The sequence below is a fragment of the Vigna unguiculata genome, chromosome 8, assembly GCF_004118075.2.
Source record: "Vigna unguiculata cultivar IT97K-499-35 chromosome 8, ASM411807v1, whole genome shotgun sequence".
Lineage (NCBI taxonomy): Eukaryota > Viridiplantae > Streptophyta > Magnoliopsida > Fabales > Fabaceae > Vigna > Vigna unguiculata.
The window spans coordinates 19,762,290-19,782,661 of NC_040286.1; the positions used below are offsets into that span (position 1 = coordinate 19,762,290).

The 20,372-nt window shown below is 32.9% G+C and overlaps 1 protein-coding gene across 1 annotated transcript; it reads left to right on the plus strand.

The window, feature by feature from the left end:
* Positions 1-400: 400 nt before the first annotated feature.
* LOC114195195 lies at positions 401-6,934 on the plus strand. The gene is made up of 5 exons (XM_028085586.1): positions 401-627; positions 759-811; positions 5,297-5,461; positions 5,648-5,749; positions 6,549-6,934. Exons 1-5 carry the CDS (start codon positions 480-482, stop codon positions 6,681-6,683), a joined length of 603 nt encoding a protein of 200 aa, XP_027941387.1. The 5' UTR covers positions 401-479; the 3' UTR covers positions 6,684-6,934.
* Positions 6,935-20,372: the final 13,438 nt, after the last annotated feature.

Consider the following 20,372-nt stretch of genomic DNA (forward strand, 5'->3'; position numbering starts at 1 on the left):
AAATAAAAAAATAAAAAATATTAAAAAAATATTTAAAAAATAAAAAAAACACAAAATGACACGTGGCGGTTACTGTTCATCTCCGTTAACTATTTTAACGGTGTTAGCAAAAAGGACTTGATTTTAAAAATATAATGAAAAGTAGGACCAAATTGAAAACCATTTCAAAAGTAGGACCAAAGTGAAAAAAGTCGACCAAAACTATGACCAAATGACTATTTAAGCCTTATTTATAATATTATTATTAATGTTTTTAATTATTAAATATATAATTTTTAAATTAATTTAAATAAATATTATATTATTATTTTATATAAAACAGAAGAAAAAAAGAACCGTGCGTATTAAGATTTAAAGCAAATAGTTAATTAGGATTTCTAATAATTAATAATCTACGGGGTGTTGGCAACTATTTGACGCATCACTTGGCTGGCTCACATTACGCTTCCTGAAAATTCAATCGTCTTGTCCCGTAGGTGATGGACTACGATTTCAGGACCGGACCTCCACTCTACAACTCTTCTTCTTCTCCATCCTCCCACCAAATGTACCCTAAGATCGCCCCTCACGGCCACGCCGCCGCACGCCCCTCCCACCCGCACCACTCTTCTCCTCCTTCCTCTTCTCGTAAGTTACAACTCTCTCCCATCTTTCAATATTTTCAATCAGAGAAATAAGGGAGTTTATTGCATGCATTGAATACGCAAATTCATTCTATTGATTGGTTGTGTTGACTTTTTCTGTTTTTGAATCTGCAGCGGGATTGGGTATTAGAGTTTTCATAAAGCCAGAATATAGGATCACTCCGCCGGTGAGTTTTGCTGAAATTGAGATTCGGATATGAAACGTTTGCTGAGATTAAGTTGTTAAATTTAAGATTCGGTGTGTTGGTTAATTATTTTTGGTGAAAAATAATGTGATTTTTTTATCGAATGTCCTGATGGGGGCTTTTAATAGATAACCTACTGTTCTCCGGAAAAGATGCTTTTCAAAACATACCTATAACTGAAAATTGTATAACCTTGACTTTTTAATATTGGGTCCTCGATGCTTGTGCGTGAACACCAATCATTCTGCATTTGAGTGCCATTTTTAATTGGGATGTTTCCTCTGCTATGCGCATTTAGACCTTGTTTTTGTCATGATTGCCCCGTTTGGACGCTTTCTTCCTTGTGATACGCTAGAAAGTGAAGTTTTTTTTCCACTCCTTTTGCTTTGTCGTATTAATATTATTTCCTTAGTTAATTGGATCCTTATGCTGCAATTCCTATTAACACTAGCTGCTGTGGGAGGTTAATCTGTTCAGATTTTTCATTTTTCCCTATCTGGAATCTCGATGGCTGGGTTGCTGAACTTGTCTCGTCTTTGGTTGTCTAATTTTTGTTTGTTGCTTTGCTTTGAAATGTTTAAGAATTTTTGGAAGATTGGCTTATGAGATGGCTATTGTAAGATTTATTATGGCGGATGGCAGTTAGCAAGAGCAATTGATTCTATGTTATTTATATCATGGTTGTCATAGTTGAGATTGTACTTAGGATCAGGAAGAGGTTAAAAGATTGTAAATTGCGGGATTGTAACATAGATTTTGATGTCTTACTAAACTTGTATAGATTCATATGTATGCAAATTAAATAACAAACAATATGAATACCTTCGAATCACACTGAATCACACTTTAAATACTCAATTAAATTGAATTTGATGTGAGTTCATCTTATAGCTTTTATAGTGCAAGGTGTTTATGTGATTAAGAAAGTCACAAGGAAGATCCCCATTGGACATGAAGATAATCCCATAGGCTATCTAAGTGTGAAAGTTCACTTCATAAGAGCTCACCGGAGATGAGAAAAGGGTTCAATTGAAACAAAAAAGCGAAGCAATAAAAGGAGACAAGTAAAGGGGATAGAATAGAAGGAGTTAGGGAGTGGGGAGGAGGCACACCATTTAGCAACCCAAGATGAGTGGTGGTTGTCACCACTTGAACTAAGGTTTAAGATAAGACTAAGAGCTAGAACACTCTAAAAGGGCAAGCTCCAAGGCTGAACACAAAGTGTATTTTTCTCAAAATATTCAAGCCTTTACAAGTGGTGGTGAGACTCCCTTATATAGGCATGGGTAGGGGACTTTTAAGCAATAAAACAGAGTATGTTTTTAGATGATAGGGCAACCTAGAGTGACTTAGGGAAGAATCCTTGCTCTCCAAGGACCATCTATCTAGAAGGTCAACAAGGTCTTCTCTCCTCTCCAAGTGCTGCCCAAGCCTTTGGGCCACGCGTCCAAGGCTTTTCTTTCCCAAACAAAGGTGCTCCTCATCAATCTAGGAGTGTCTAAGAGCAATCCTCATGTTGGACTAGGCTTCTCACCATCCAATCCTTCCAATGGTTAAAGATGGAAAAAGATTAACAATACCAACACCATGAGATAACAGCCTAGACTCATTAGTTAATGTAACCGTAGGTAAATTATCCGGTCTGGGGAGGATAAAGTAGAAAACAAATATTTGTTACCAATAATGTGATTTGTAGCACAGGAGTCGAGAACCTAAGGTCTAAAAGAAGAAGGTTGAGTTAGGCCAACAAAAGATATACATGTGTGTTCAACAAAAGCAGTGGAACTAGGGTTCTGATAATCCTCATACCAATGGAGAAATTCATTGAAAAAAGAAGCTTGGCCTGCTGTATCAAAAGAGGTAGCGAAAGAAGCCATGGAGAGAGAAAAACTCTAAAAAAGCCAAGGTTCTCCAATCAAGTCAGCAAGCACAGATCCTGAAAAAGGAGAAGGAGGCGACCTCGGCAGTTGATCACTGCTCAGATGATACGATCCTATCTAGGAAAAAGTACGATCATTTCTGAATTTTTTATTCCTCGCGTAGTATAAACAAAGAAAATCAGAAAAGAACCTCGAAAATAAAACAGAGATGGAAATGTTACAATCTAGCAAATTGATGAGTAAATGAAGATTCGTCACAATGATTTCAATCTTTGATAAGAACAAGTGTTCTATGTCAAGAAGCAAGAGTATTTTCTCTCAATGAATTCAAAATTCAAATATTAACTATCAAAAGCTTTAGGCTCTAGATACTATGTTAAGAAATGAACTTTAAGGCTAACTCAACCCCACAAAACCGACTTGTAAGGTCTGGTTTGCACCCACACATATACTGTAAATTGACCCCAGTGGTATGCGACAAAGAGGAAGAGATAGGGAGCAAAAGGAAATCTCAAAGGCAACCTATACAAAATACTGAAATGGAAAATCCCAAACACCCTAAAGTTAGAAAACTGAAAATTGTTATCTTGATCACTCTAAAGGTCTAGGAAGGAAGAAAGTAAGGGTGAAGGAAAATAGTTATTTTGTTGTTATAGCTTGTGTGTGTGTGTGTGAAATGGAAAATCCCAAACACTGTGTGTAACACTTTGTGTGTGTGTGTGTGTGAATATTCCAGATTTTTAGTGAGAGCATGCTATGGGGTGAATAGGTAAAGTGGAAAGATAGCTCTGATCGAAAGGAGTGTAAGAAGAGAAAATGGAGGTTGTTATGGTGGCAATGGAAGGAATTGCTTTATTGCAGTTTCAGTGGTGGGAAATATGCAATCCAAACCAATCTTGGACTAGTTTCAACAATGCACTCATCCAAAGGTTTCAACCAATCTTGATAGGAGATCCTTTTGAGTCGTTGGTGGCTCTTAACTAGGAGAAGTTTGTAAATGAATTCATCACTGAATTTGAAAGATTTGCTAGAGGTTATTCAGGGGTTGGATGAACAATATTTGATGAGAATTTTTCTAATGGACTATGGGAGGAGATCAGAGCATAATTGAAATTGTGTAAAACAAAAAATCTTTCGGAAATGATGAATAAAGCCCACGGTATTGAATGGAGGAATATAGCAGTAGCACTACACTACTGACTTTTGCCAGATCAACCGTAACCTAGTGAATAAAGATTATGTGACCTAGATACTTCACCTGTCCCAGTTGGCATATAACTGATGTCTCAGAATTTCAAGCCCCTTATTAATTGTTGCAAGTGTTCTTCCCATCCCTTGCTATAGACAAGAATGTCATAGAAAAAACACCAAGGCTTCTTTTCTCAGCAAGTCTCCGAATGGCATTATAAGATACTTATTGTTAAGATATCTTTAATATCTTATTTTCTGTTTCTATTGTTATTATTCTTCATATTTATTTTGGGCTTAGCCCATATTTTTTTTATTATAAATACAACATTTATGTGTATTTTCTACACAAGGAATATTAATCTCACCCTATTTTCTCTATATTCATCACTTATAATGACCTTCGTGAGTCCAAAACGCTGTCTTGTGTATGTATTCCTCCCTCATTCTAACCTGGTGATATCTTGATATTAAGTTCGGTTTGGAGAAATACCTTGCACCATGTAATTCATCAAAGCGTTCCTAAATAAGCGGTATGAGAAATTTGTCTGGAATAGTGGCCTTATTAAGGGCTCGATAGCTTACCTAAGCTTGGCACATATGTTCGTACAATCCAATCTGTCCATATATTTTCCATTGGTTATACTTTGTTCACCAATATCACCAGGCTGGAGAAAGCACTTTGGCTGGGACGTACATGCCGTACTACTAACAACACATGAATCAATTGATATAGATCCACACCACAAAACAAGGAACAAAAGAGAATAGGTGAATGAAATATAAGACAACTCAGATTTATTTGCAAAAGAAGAAAATACAACAAGATAACCCATCCTACTGCCCATATCTAGGCTCCTATAGAGTAACCAACAAGGTTCTCTATTCAACAAACTGCAAAAAACCACCCACTCGCTTCTCTCCACAGCTAATACTAAAAATAAGAAGACATTCCTCTTCTCTATCTCCTCTACCTAACTGCTCTTCTAATCAGACCACGTCATTATCCCAACTCTTCTTTTCTCATATACCCTTCCCCATCTTGAATTGTTCTTCATTTCAATGGCTAGAGGCTCACTAGGCCCATTTACTCTTTGGGCCCATCATATTACATGAGGATATTTCTGATCACACACACAGAAAACTTATTCTGCTTGTGTACAGACTCCCACAAGGCTCGTGAAATCGCAAAACGAGACAATTCAACTGTTTAATTTGTGATTTTAACTACATTGTTTATAAATTTTTTATACTTATTTGGCTAGCTGATAAGAACTTTTTCTATTACTTAAATTGCATTGTTTTTGTACTGTCCCTTGCCATGTATAAAAGGATGCAAGCTCCTATCAGTGGCTTGAGCAGATTTGACAGTTCTGGTTTTTCTAATGTTGTTATGTAGCCCCATTTGTTACCACATTCTGGAGATATTCAACGTAGCAACTTCCAGTTTGATTTTGGATTGGAGAGAAAAATCCTCTCTGAGACAAATAAGGAAAACCCAAATTGGAGCAAGTTTGGAAGGGAAAATATTCCAACTAAGGTTACGGAATCAGTCTCGCCAAAGGTAACTTCTTGATTTACAGTAAATTCCAATTTATGGTGTTGCAGTGCAAATGTAGCTTGTGTTAATTATGTGTTTCTCCAGAATTTACAGCATTATTATTTTCTAGTCCATGATGTTCGATTGTTGTTTCCAATTCTCAAGACATCTTTGGTTGTTTCCAATTCTCAAACATTAATTTCTTTACAGGTTTCTGTTTCAGATCCCATTGTGAGCAAATACATTGCCATGGGGCTCAACCGAGAGGCTGTTCCCATTGCTGTTGCAAATTATGGTGACAATCCAACCAAGGTATGTTCTTTATCCTTGTATTATCTGTGTATTTACTGTTAAAGAGGCAGCTCTGCTGAAAAATATAACCATAACGTATATCCAAATCTGAGTAATAAAATATGCCAGGTATCTTTTTCTCTGTTGATCATGCTTATCAAATAATTTTCTAAATTCTTTATGCTGAACTCAAGTGGTCTTGTTTTCTTTTTAGTAGAGGTTCTTCAAATATTTTCAGTAAACCTACTGATCTTATGTGAAATTGTGAGCTTTTCGTGTACAGTATTGATAAAAGTTGTCAATTAAATAGTTATAACTTACATGAACACTTAATACAACTTTGCTTATGTCTTGCTGATATGTTTGTCTTCTGTATCTGACCTCCCCTCCCAGTGTCACGATGGGGACAGTATATGCTTACTTTTATTTACAATTGTTAAATGCTCATGATGTGCTTTATCCTTCAATGGAAGAGATCTCTAAAAGTTTAGTTAGAGTAGACTATTAGTTTTGACCATATTCCATTGGGGCTTTTGTACTTGTCACTATTGGCTTTTCCTCTGGTTCAAATAAACTTAAACTATCATTCATATATGTAATTGAAGGAAAGCCCTTTCTGTGCAACAAGGGTTGTTTGGAGCATTTCCCTAAGTCCTTTGTTAGATATTTTGGACCTTATTTCTTACATTTCTCTATCGTTCTTTAGACTAACACTACCAGTCTTTTATTTTGCATTGCCACTAACTAGGACTAGCTGACAGAAGATGTATCGCAATATCTTTACTAATTTACACTGACATTTTGCGTTTTTCATTCGAAGATTCCGGAATTTGTCAACAGCTATACCCTTCTGCGTGAAATGGGATTTTCGTCAACCACCGTTGCTGAAGCCTTGGTTATGTATGATAATGATACTGACAAGGCATTATCTCATTTTCTTAACGCTTCATCATGAACACGAAGAAGTATACATATTTAGACATCATTTATTGGTAAATAATAGATTGTTGACTTTTTTTAAATGATAAATAATAGGAAAATTTAGTGATATATGTAAATTTATTGCCTATAAAGCTGCTCCTCTTTATTTAGTTGTGTGGGAGTTGTGGGATCTGAATAGTTTGTGTTTGTATGGAGAATATAAATAAAAACCTATGTACGTTTATTACATTTATCTTAGAAATGCAATGTCGTTTTTATTAAAAACTATTATTATCTATCTATAATCTATATCTATAATATTTATAATCTATAATATATACAATTGCAAGAAGCACAAAGAAAATTTTGCCACATCTCACAATCAGAAATTTTTCAAAAAAAGTTCAAAAAATTAAAATAAAATAAATTGTCACAAAAACAACAAAACACTTTCATAAAAACATTTCATTTTTCTCTCTCATTAAGTTTCTCAAACAAGTGTAGTCTTCTCTCAAATTAAATTTCCCAAATACATTTTTCAAACTTCTCTCTAAAAAAATTTAATATAATTTTATATTTTTTATCATTTTAATTTATTTTGTTAATACTTTTTTATAAGGAAGTAAAATAAAAATCATAAATATAGTTAAATTTGAATAATTAATTTGAAAAACCGACTAAAAATGTTTAGTAATTGATTTAATGTTATTTAGTCTAAATTAATAATATGATTTTACATATTTAAATCATTTCATATAACAATTGAAAAAAGTTCCAACAAAAAATAAGCAATTTACTAATCTATAATATTGAGGAGCACAAATTGAAGTTTTTGTCCTATTTCACAATTAGAAAATTTTGAAAAATTTTGAAAATGAAAAAAAAACTTTGTAAGATAAAAAATGATAATAATTAAGAATTTGGTTTATTGATTTTATATTATTTAAAAAAGGATTTATAGTTTACTGATTATTTAAAATATTTATTTTATTTAAAAGATATATAAAATAATTATTATAATATAAGCAAGTTATTTAAAAGATTTATTTTATTTAAAAGATATATAAAGTAATTATTATAATATAAGCAAGATGGTTATTTTTTAAATGAATTTATTTAAAAAGTTGTTATGAGATAGAACAATGATTCTTATTTTTATTTTAAAGAATTTTTAGGAGAGAACTAGAAAGATAAGAAAAGATATATATGATATTTTATGGTTATCAAAAGTATCATAAAAAATCTCTTAAGAGTATCCAGGGTTTGAAGGGTGAGAGTGAAGTCCATAAATATACATACTAAACAAGTAAGTGAGTGTTACACTTGAGTGAGAAATCTCTTAAGAGTATCCAAGGTTTGAAGGGTGAGAGTGAAGTCCATAAATATACATACTAAACAAGTAAGTGAATGTTACATTTGGGTGAGAAAGAACGTAACTGAGTAGATTTAAAGGAAGAGTAAAACTAAAATTCAAATATAGGAAAAAGAGAAAAAGTTTTAAAGGTTGAGTTTTGAAGAGGAAGGAGGAAGAAGTGAACAAAAAGAGAAACATGGAGCTAATAGTTGTTGTTTTTGTGTTGTTATGGTATCTATTAATGAAAGATTTAATTTTTAAATTATGACTTTAAAGGTCCAATTTTTTAAATGTGTTTTATTGTTTGTGTGTGTGGTGACTCCGCGAAAGGTTATGAAAGGTTACTCTGCCTAGTGTAGTTGTATCGGGGGTGAACTTTGCGGGGGTTCGCGAGAAGAGTAATGGGAAGTGACACCATTGGTAAACTACGTGCAAGAGTTACAAATCGATTCCTAACATTGAGATCACTAGTGGTTTGTACGACTGTGTGAGAAAATAGATTTTGTCTACATTTGTATGATGTGTTTTTTGAGTTTATGATTTTTATTGAAAAGTTATATATATTTTGAAAACTGATGTTTTTTTTTTTGTTTTATGTTAGCTCACTCACTTGTTTGTGGTTGTGGTTTTTACCTATGATGATTGTATTTTATACGGGAGTAGATGATAATACAAGTGTTGAGAAAGATAAAAGACCCTAGGGAAAGGGGTCAATATCAGGACACGTTTGTAATAGTGTTGATGACATACCCCCTAGCATGACCAACACTTTCATGAAGAGTTAGAGTAATCTTTGCAAGGTGTAGCAAAAATCTTTTCTTTTGGGCCACAATGGAGTATCTTTAGTAGATTAGGAATATTTATTAAGGGCCAAGTAGTGTAGGTTTCTTTTATGCTGCCAAATTCATTTTTGGGCCATATCTTTCTTTCAATCACCTTCTAGAGCATCCCATGAAGTCCCTCTAGCACCTCTTTCTCTAGAGTTGGCTTAACCTCTCTCAGAGTACTACAAACAACCTTCATGCCACTATTAAATCACTAAAACCAATAGCCCTTTCCTCTCAACACCAAGCTTCCGTGCATCCACCATCAATCATAATCATCATTTCAAGCTTTGGCCCAACCTAGCTTTAGGATGACGCTATCAAGTGTTTTAGTCTTAATTTTTTTCTTTTCAATAAACTCGATTTATAAAACAATATGTTTATTTTTATTTATTAAGATTTTCAATAAAATGGAAATGAAGTTTTACTTTTAATTATTTAATTTGCGTTAATTATAGATTTTAGTAATTGAAAAATTGGAATGTAACAAACTTTGCCACAAATCATGGAAAATTAGTTCAATTAAAATATTTAAAACTACCATTTGTTAAATAATTTTTAGACGTTATTTCTTACTATTAAATTAATTTAAAAAATAAATCATTTAATAGAAATAAAAGTCGAATTATTTATTATAGATAATATATGATGACCTTTTTTACACAATTATTTATTGGTTTAAATTTTTTTATAGTCCATAAAATTTGACATGAAACTAAAATTCGTTCATGTTCAAAATTTTGATACATTTGATTTTCAAACTTTAAAAATGAATGGATATAATCATTTTACCTCAATTGCGTTAAAATTTTCTAACTTGTCAAATGCGTTCTTCAACTACAACTCAAATGCTAGTATGAAAACAAATTTGACACGTAAAAAATTTAACATAATTAGATTAAAAGAATTATTTTAATTCATTTTTTAAATTTTGAGATCAAAATATATTAAAGATTTACAAACTCAATTTTGAAATATAATCCCTAAGCTCATGTTCCTACTAACCATTTTAAAATAATTACTTTAGTTGAGTCCTGAATCGTATGAAATGATTTTAGGGAAGGTCGATGGAGTAAAACTCCTATAAGAAAGAATAACTATTGGTCTTTAAATTTATTATAGTTTATTTTTACCATTTTCTTCCTTTGATTTTACATTTTCTTTCTACCACTTTCGTAGCAAAATACACATACAACAGCACGTATATGTGTTTCCTAAAAACTGGAAAGATTAGAACCATTGATAGAAAATGTATAATATACATGTTTGAGTACATCTCGACCACCAGAGCTTAGATGGACCCAGCTTAAGTATATTCGGGTAGGAAGAAATCATGTTGACCCATGTCAGTAACTTTGGTAAAATATACGAATTTGATGAATTCACATAAGTAGATGAACAAATTTGCTGTAGATTTGTCCCTAAATGTGCCCTAGACCGAAGTTTCGAGTTTCCTTGCATTTCCACACCAAAAAACTAACACATTTCGTTTCATTCTCGACACTTAACCAACCAGAAATTGTCTTCTTGTTGGGTGATCCTTATCTCTCGTTGGGCGAGAGGTCCTTTAATTGTAATGCAATTGCTATGTCTCGTTGGGTGAGACAAACTATTCGTTGGGTGAGTGGTGAAGCTCTGACTGGTGAATGGTCTAGACAAACAACTTTGTAGACTTCCATTTTCCTATACAATTTCCTATACAATGACCCAAGAAAGGAAAAATAGTCATAACTAAACAAAACACAAAACACTAATAAACTTCCTAAGAAATAAACACAAAACACATGAAAAAAAGAAAAATAAGAGAGGTTAATAAGCTTAAATACCAAGCATTTATCAAGCGTATCAACTCCCCCAAACTCGAATTTTTTCATGTCCTCATGAAAAACAAATATATACAGACACAATAAAAAATACTGACCTAAACTGAATAAAGAACACATGATCTTGAAACATAACAACTTTGCACAAATTAAAGAAAATTCCCCTGCATTTCCAATAGTAAAAAATATATGGCATGGTGCTTTCGTCAACTCAAATCCTCAACTCTTAACATCATGCTGTTTTTCTGGCAGGAAAGCAACTGGTTTGAAAGGTAGCTTCCCCACTTTAACCTTATCTATGACCCATTGTTGATAAGAAATCTTCTCATTTACTACCAATCGCCTTGAGTCCTTTTTTGCACACACCACACTACCCCAAGCACTTCTAATTCGTTGGAGTAAATCATTAGATGTCTCTTTTTCATAGCAATTCCAAGTTGCAACTAAGGATTCTAGAGTTGGTGCACCTCGTACAGGACCAAATTAGTAATAATTGGAGCCTGAGTATCAACCTCTAGAAGATTTAGTAAATTCCCATATTTCCTTCGAAATCTATTCCTGTATAGTCTTCATTTTCCCCACCAACTCTCAGAGATAAGACAAGTTGCCTTCTTATGCTCTGATTGACTGCTTCTTTTTTAATGACTCTAAACTAGAATGTTCTCCCACTCCAAATTCATAATTTCTATTCTTCTCTATAAGGAAATCACACAACTTTATAATATTCTACCTAGAATGAGTACATTGAAAATGTAAAAGAAAAAGAAAATTACAAAATACATGATGTTTGAATAAATTACATAACTTATTACAACCCAAAAAGAAAAACACAAAGAATGAAATACAAATAAAAACAAAATGGGAAATATAGGAATACATATCTCCCTTTGTACCTTATAAGGTTTTAATGTGTCATAGGATTAAGGTAAGTATATGCGCTTACCAGGATAGTCCCCTACTTCCTAAGGATCAGGGTCACTAGAGCTATGGCCCACTTCACGGTATTTCCCACAACAATTGGTAAACAAGATGATGTGAGAGTACCAAATGAAGCAATCAGACTCTAGCTGGGGTTCTCACAATGACCACTTGGGAAGTACATCCGTTGTGGCACTACTACACAATACCCTTCTAATTCTAAACTACCGAGACCCGAGTATAGGGTCACACTTATGTCATGTACAAAATATAAATTGAGTCTGTGAAGGGAGAAAAAATGCATAACTAAACCCCCACCTGCAAAAGAATCAGAAAAGACCTATACAGATAAAAACATGTTTTCTACCCTAATGTTCAATGTCCACAATTATGTCATACACCAACAGGAATATATAATATATACATAAAACGAGAAGGGGAAAACAAACATTTAAATTAAACACATCCCTTTTGCATATTCAATTTAAAAGGCCTGACTCTCTAATGTCCCAGTGAAGTCGCCATCTGTCGCAACCTAAATTTTGACGGGATGATAACTAAAAATAAAATTGGTTTGGAAATAGATATTAGAAGCCACCACCATAGTTTATTCTAGAAAACTATGGAAAACCATAGAAATAAAATAAAACCTGCGAAAACCAAATTTAGGGTTCGAAAGTTGATTACGCGTAGGGAGATATTAACACCCTGCAACACCCGCCCAAAGACATTACCTTTAATTAAATTTGTAAAAGAGATGTGTTTATTTTAAATACTTATGTTTCCCGCAAATAAGAAAATAAATTGAACAAAATTGTTTTTTAAGTGAAAAGGACCCAACAAGGATTAACCTTGGTCCTATGTATTCTCATTAAAAATGAGAAATCAAGGCTACACAGTTCTTTAGTGTTGTGAGACACGTGTGATCGGGTTGACACTAAAAACATTTTTTATATTTTGTATTTTTTTAAAAGGAGTGTCGTGCAACATGAGCAGTTGATTAGACACCAAAATCATTATTATGATTTTTTATTTTGAAAAGAAGTGTTGTGTGACGTGAGCGGTCGATTAGACACAAAAACCATTTTTATAATATTTGTAATTTTAGAAAAGAAATGTCGTGCGACACGAACGATCGGTTATACACCAAAACCATTTTTATAATTTTTGTATTAAAAAAAAGTGTCGTGTGACTCGAGTGGTCGGTTAGACACTAAAAGAGTAAACATAAAAAAGAACACAATTTTAGTTTATATTTATTATTACTTTTATTATCTTTGAAAAAAAAATCATTCTTATTTTTATTTTAAACATTTTTAGAAAAAGGTGAGATATATAAAATTTTTGATGGGATGAAAAATAAAATTGAAAATACTACAAAATAAAAATGTGGTAAAGAAAACATTTGGGAATGATGTGTATAAAAAGAAATTTGTGGTGCATATATCGTAGCTTAAAATAGGTAATTAAAGGAGTGAAGTGTGTGCTTAGTGAAAAAGTAGGTACATGAAGTAAAATAAAACTAAATTCATGGAGTGTGTGGTTATTATATAGGGAATTGCATGAAGGAAACAAATAAACGCAACCCAAATTAAAAGAAGGGGTGTGCAAATTAAATTGAGGTGTGCACGTAATAAAAATTGAATCTGCCAAAACCCTAAGTTCAATTTCTGTCCTCTTTCCAAAACGCAACACTTAAGTGCTTCCTTTCCAACTTCATCTTCAACCTCACGCATGCTGCCAACCACAACACTACAAACGTTAACTACCAAGCCGCTAACGACGCGGCCAACAACAACCCCGACCACCACCTTCACCACTGTTAACGGCGGTGCTTGCCACTACTTCGCCTTCCTTTTCCAATCTCACGAAATCTTCAACGCACAACAACCCTGTTGTTTCGCATCTCCACCTCTAACCACCACCGTGCAACTCCATCACTATTAGAGTCGTCGGCCACCAACCACTGCTAGTACTACCTTTTTCCCTTGTATGAGGGTTCCTGTTTTCTCCTCTCGAATGCACGACTAGAGACATCATCAATGGAAGACGTTGTTGTCTTGCCGAAATGAAAGATTGCCGTTCAAATGAGTGCTGCCACCATCATTACTATGTTCGTCGACAACAACCTCTGATTCTCTTCTATTCCTCTAAACCCAATATTCTTTATTTAACCTTTAAATTGGTTGATTAATTATCTCATGCAAACCAGAATCTTTAATTCTATTCTTTTCTAACAAGATAGAAACTGTGTACCCTGTTTATGTTTCAATTTTGTCTTTGCTCTTACTGTAATTGATATTGATTTTGAATATCTCTGTTGTCTCGCTTTGATTTACTTCTTGGATTCTGATTCTAAATTGAATTATGGTATTGGAGATGAATAATTATCACTAATATGCAGGTGAATTATGATGGATGAAGATGTAACTGTGTTTTGTAAATGAATTGTATAGATGGAGATATATTTCTCTTTGGTTGTGAAGATTCAGTTTCGTGAGTGTAAGGGATACAATAAAAATGAGGGGAAAACTGTGCGGGTGATGATAAGCGGTGTGTTAGCCTCGATCATAATATGTGAAAATCTGAAGGCATGAGTAGGAGTTGAAGTAGAAGTTGAGATAAAAAGAAACCGTTCCCTCCATTCTTGCAAACTGTTTTTATTATTATTTTTTTAATTTTTAATTTTTGAATTTTATTAAATAAAAAACAAAAAATACTTAACAATATTTATTTTGTAATTTTTTAAATTTTAAAACGCAAAATCCTTATTTTACTGACAATTTATTATTATCTTTTTTAAGACAATTTATTTTTATTTTTTTTATTTAACACTTATTTTCTTGGTTATTTTGAAAACAATTTTATATTCACCCGGACGAAATTGGGTATTGACAAGAACCGTTATAGATCAAGCTGGTTTTCGCCATGTATTAAAGGTGGAAAATGTGGAGATAAACCATCTACTTGTTCACTACACTTTGCGAAAGGTGGAGGATGGGAACTCATACTTTCCATTTGCCATTAAGAAAAACAACTATAACAATAGAGGATGTTACACTTCAATTTGGTGTGCCAATAGATGGGACCTAGTTTTGGTAACCTCATGGAGTTGTGGCAAGAATTATTGGGGGATATTCCACCCAAAAATTCCTTCACGGATAATCGAATTAAGTTGTCCTAGTTGAATAATAGATTTCAAGATTTACCACCTCACGCCAACCATGTGACAACTTCACAATATGCAGGTGCACACATCCTGATTCTAATTGGTAGTTTTTTGATGCCTGATACAACAATGAATATGGTTATTTTTATGTATTTTCCATTATTAAGGGACTTGGCAAATGTTTCTAACTTCAGTTGGAGTTCAATAGTATTAGCTTGTTTGTATCGTGCGTTAGATCACGATACTAAGTTCTAACAAGACAACACCAGAGGATGCATATTGCTTCTCCGGTGTTGGGCATGGGAGAGAATGACATGTATCTCTCCAGAAAATCAACCAGTCATTGATGGCGAAATTCAAACCAACTTAGCATTCCCACTAAGCGTAAGGTGGTGTCGAACTATGCGTTTTATCTTCCATGACCAAACCAATGTGGTTGAATTTTGGAAGAAATTTGATAAAATTCAACCTAAACAGGTTTCCTTGTCACATTTTCTTCATTAAATTTATCAACAAATTTGATTCGGTGTATGGGTAATTAATATTTTGGAAATTCTTGTTGTTCCTATGGACTCCTTATTTGCAACCCATGGTTAATCGATTAGTTTTCATAAATGTTTCTCCTATTATTCAGACATTTTTTCCTCTGAATCTGTTTTGCTATAGTGGAGTTTCACCAAGATGATCAGGTGGTAAGGCAATTTGGGTGGTGACAGTATTCAAACATTCCATTATGCCAAATAATTTATCATATGAAAAGACACACACACACACACATATATATATATATATAGATATATATATATATTACATTGTATGATACGAAAGACATTAAGTATACCAAATAATATGATAACATACTAATATCTGTCAAATAAGGCATACATAAGTAGGATACCAAGTAACAAAATAATTAAAAAGGTGTTTATAAGTACATACTGAAATTTTATTAACTACCTGATAATCTAATAATCTTCAAAATCTAATAATCTTCAAAATCAGGGGAAGATTCTTCATTTAAATCTTCATCCTTCTGATTATTTTGTTGTTGAGGGTGTGTTTGGGGTTGAGGGATGTTAGAAGCCTATTGTTTTGGGTTTGTTTGTGGTTGTGGCTGTGGTTGCTGCTGAAGACGAGCTTGAGCATCAAGAGGGAGATATTGCATGACTAGTGATTGAAAGGATCAAAACTCGGACCTTAGTTTCTCATTTTCCTCCAGACTCCGTGAAAGTTGTTGCCTAATATTAATGAGGTCCTCAATATTAGAAGAGGAGGTCGCTGGTAGTTGGTTCAAGCTTTCATTTGAACCTATATATTTTGCAACAAGTTGCCCATCCCCATAAAGTCTTCCTTTCTTTTTTCCTCCCACAGTCTCAATCCAACACTTAGTCCTGATATGCTTGTCTTGTGTAGGATCAGTAGAGGATTGCTCTTATGTTCCATCAGCACCATAAGACGAAACCTCAGATCTGACTTCGGAAAGCCTAGTATGAAATTCTTCTTGTAAGTAAACTTTGAGCAATTCTTATTATCTAGTGGTATATATATATATATATATATATATCTAGTCTGCCTTACTGTTTGTACAAACTCTTCAACGCCTAGTAAAAAATACTCCTTCAATCCTCTTTTACCATTATAACAACAATCATAGATCCAAGCACGATTGAAAGGAGGTTCACCCATGTTCTATCAAACAATAAATGTCTTAAACTAGATTGTTAAAGGGAGAATTGAAATTAAGTGCAAACACACGTCCCCCTATATTGCTTAAAATCATATCATTTTGGGGATATATCTCACTTATTAAGTAAGATATCTAATTAGTAACCAAACTCCAATCCCCTAATTTGAATGCAAGTCCCATGACTATGCAAACCAAAAATAGTAATTGAAATTACCTAGTTATAGTAATTAGAATTACCTAGTAATTAGTGAGATATGTGTTAAAAGAAATAATTAAAAAATGTAATATATAAGTGTCATAACAAAAAAAATAGACGAAGAATGAACTTAAAAGCTTATAGAAGAAAAAAAATTCCAAAATAAACAAAGAGAAGTGAACCTAGGATATAGAAAGCAGACATACCAAGAAAAAAAGTAGAAAAATTAACTCTACCCTACCTTCTTCATCGCAAAAAGAATCCAAGAGCTAATTGAAGACCCGTGATTCTATCTTTGCCCTCAAAACCCATGTTTCACTATCTCACAACACATATAATGATTTTTAGTTTTAATTCTAGTTTCAATTCTTTCGCAATATTTTTGATGTATTATCATGACTTTAGACATGTTCTAATTGTTAGATTTCGTATCAGAACTCATAATTCCCAAATTGTCAAAAGTTAGGTAATATAGTTACTTTTTCTTGGTTTTAGTTCTAAAATTTGTTTTCATCCTTGATTTTGGTTTTTTATGAATTTGTATGAGTCTTTGCAATTTAGTATGTTGGTTTAGTGTATAGGATCTGGTTGAATCATCTATGACTCCTTTTCATGCATTTTGGATGTTTTGATCCATTAAGTAGTTTTTAGGTTCATATGTTTCTATATAATTAGGTATTTTCGACTTCTTTAATATTATGTACAATTATTTGTGTTTGCACTCAATTTGCACCATACTTTACAGAACACAAAATCTATACCAAATTTCTTATGTTCTAAAATTATATTTTTACTAGTGTTGTCAAGCTTGGTTTGATATGTGGATTTGTGATTCCAACATATTCGATTATGTCAATACCAGTTTTGTTGCATGTGCTCCCAAGTTTGGTTCAACAGATGATTTTGAGTATTTGGAGCTTCAACACTGGTTTTCATCAAGCAGTTTTCTATTGTTTTTATTAAGGAGACATTTTAGGTAGAATTAAGGTCTGAAACCTCTTCCATTCATGTCTCTTCATAGTTCTATTGGTTCATGGTGGATATTATAACATTTCATCATCATTTGCATATTAATTTGAGCATTTTCCTATGATATCACATGAATTCTACTATCTACACCGTAGGCCTTCTAGGTTGAATTCTAGATTGGTACTTCTTTATAGTAGCATTAATTTTTCTGCATCTGCTCTTACCTTTTTACACTTATTTAGATACTTTCTTCATATTTTCTTTCATTAGTTTAGTATAACTCTATTTTTAGCTTATTATGAAATGCGTTATAGGTTTGATTAGGTGAAATTTTGCACTTCTTTTTAATTTAAGTGGTTATCTTAGTTTTCAACATTCTTTTATCAATTAGACTTTGCTTTAGATAATAAGTTTGTTGTTTAGATAGCCTACATATAACATTTTAGTCATTATATTAGAAGAAGAAATTCAATCAACCTTAGTTCCTCCGAGGCCAAGGCCATTATAAATGTTTATATATTCACTTTCATCATTACTATAGGGTATTACTTCTATTATTCCAGATACAATGGGTGCCACACTCATTTGGCTTGTGACTTCAAGAGAAGACATTTCAGATCTGCTCAAGGCTACTAAAGTTCCTAAACTCATTTGTTTGAAATGAATTTCAACTAATTATAGTTTGCATAATGCTAAGTTTGTATGATGTCTATTACGGTCCTTTGTTGAGGAAGACAGGAAAATTCATGGGCTGTCAAGTTATAGATAGGTGAATTAAAGAAGATGTGGTATGTTGTAGCAGCAGGGAGAAGAAATTTTCAGAGCACAAGAAAGAGTTCAAAGGTGGCACATGACAACATGTTTGAAGCATAAAATTGGTATTATGCAGTTTTCATATTGCTTATGAGATCTAAACAAAAGTCTTCTGCCAAATTATGCGTAGTTTTCTAAACTATGTTAAAAATTGCATTTGTATGTGTGTCTTAGGATTTTACATTATATGGCTGCAGATGAACCCCAACCACCAAGGAAATGACCTAAAACACTTCTCGCAAAGGATATCAATGAGAAATCAAAGAAGGTGTAATGGGAGCTAATATAGGATACATATATTAGCTACAGTTTAGACTATCACCTAACTCAGCAATTTAGAAAACACATTATGTCTGTTGCTGTGAATGTGAGCTAATACAGGATGCATATATTAGCTGCAACCCACGATTCATGCAAGAAGTCATTAACTAGATTACAAGCTAAAGATGCAACAACAACAACTAAAGCAAAGAGAGAAGGGGAAATATTTAAAAGTTTGAAAAATGTTTCGGGATAGTGGTGGGCACCTTCTATATCCAAGTAGATGCAGGTTAAAACCCAACGCTAACTTTGTTGGATCCTTTCAAATTAGAGGTGATGCAATGTGAGAATCCTAAAACAAGATGGAAAATATGTAGCTTTGTAAGATAAGTTAGAAACTATAGAAAATTTGTTTAAGGCTCCTTTAAAATTTTAATGTCATTAACTACATTAATTCAGAAGAATCAACATTTAATTGGGCAAACCAATGTGAATAAAGTTTTTAATAGATGAAAAAATATGCAATGACTTCATATGTATTAATATTTAAATTCTTAATAAGAACTTTGAAGTCCTTTTTTATACTTCCAACCAAATCAATCTTCAGTGCAATGGTGGTTTAGTACAGTGGTGCAGAATAAAGTTTACAAATGCAAAATGCCACTAAAATAGGAGCTGACCATGAGCAATCTGTTCTAAGCTAATATGATGCAAGAATTTAAGGCCTAAAGTCTGAATTGGACATTGCAAGACGCAAATGAATCACTATATGCTTGACCAAATATACATTGCTTGTTTTGGACATCAAACAAAACCATCTTAGCCTTGAAAAGGGGAAGCATGCGCAAAAACCCCATAATTGAATATAATAGAGATACAGTGAATAAATCTATATAAACAACTAAATAAATATGGATGTAATGTATTACTAGATAACCTTCTCAAATGTGGAAGATTGTGAGCAAGACATGAGTTCCCAAATGTTTCACTTGGTCCACTAAGATGATTGGTTTAAATTATTTTAACTGTGACAATGACACAAAAATTATAATTCCATGTGGCATATATCAAAAGATTGAAAGACAATAACAAGCCATGCAAGAGAAAGTAACAATTGAAACATCAACCACATTAAAAATTCTAAATAAATAAAAATAATTCAACTAAATAAATTCCTAGATTCAATGAAAGGAGGAACAAAGTGACACTACCAAATTGAGGCACCACTGTACACAAATTAGTATCTAAGTGATCAATTTTTTTGTTCTAGGTTTGAAACAATCAAGGTTTGCGAAGATGCATGCAACATATATAGTGTCAAACAATTATGTATGTCCACTAGGATTAAGGGGGAACATATGTGTCCTACAAATATTGTCTCCCCAAACCTACTTTTTATCATATTATATGTAGGATGTAGAGTGTAGGAGGCAAAGCTATTTATTATCACATTTTGGTTAGAAGATGGAGACAATATTAGCTAAGTATAGTCCAATGTATCAATATTAACTAAGATTATGAATTGGCAGACAAAGATGCGTGACTAGGTAAGATTGGCATTAATTGGCCAAGTATAGAAGCATAAACTTGTAAGGAATTTACCTCACTACACCATGAGTACGAATGAGAGAGAAATAATGCATATTTACCTCTCTATATGCATTAGTCAACCATACCCTATATATAATTTATCAAACACTATCCTAATG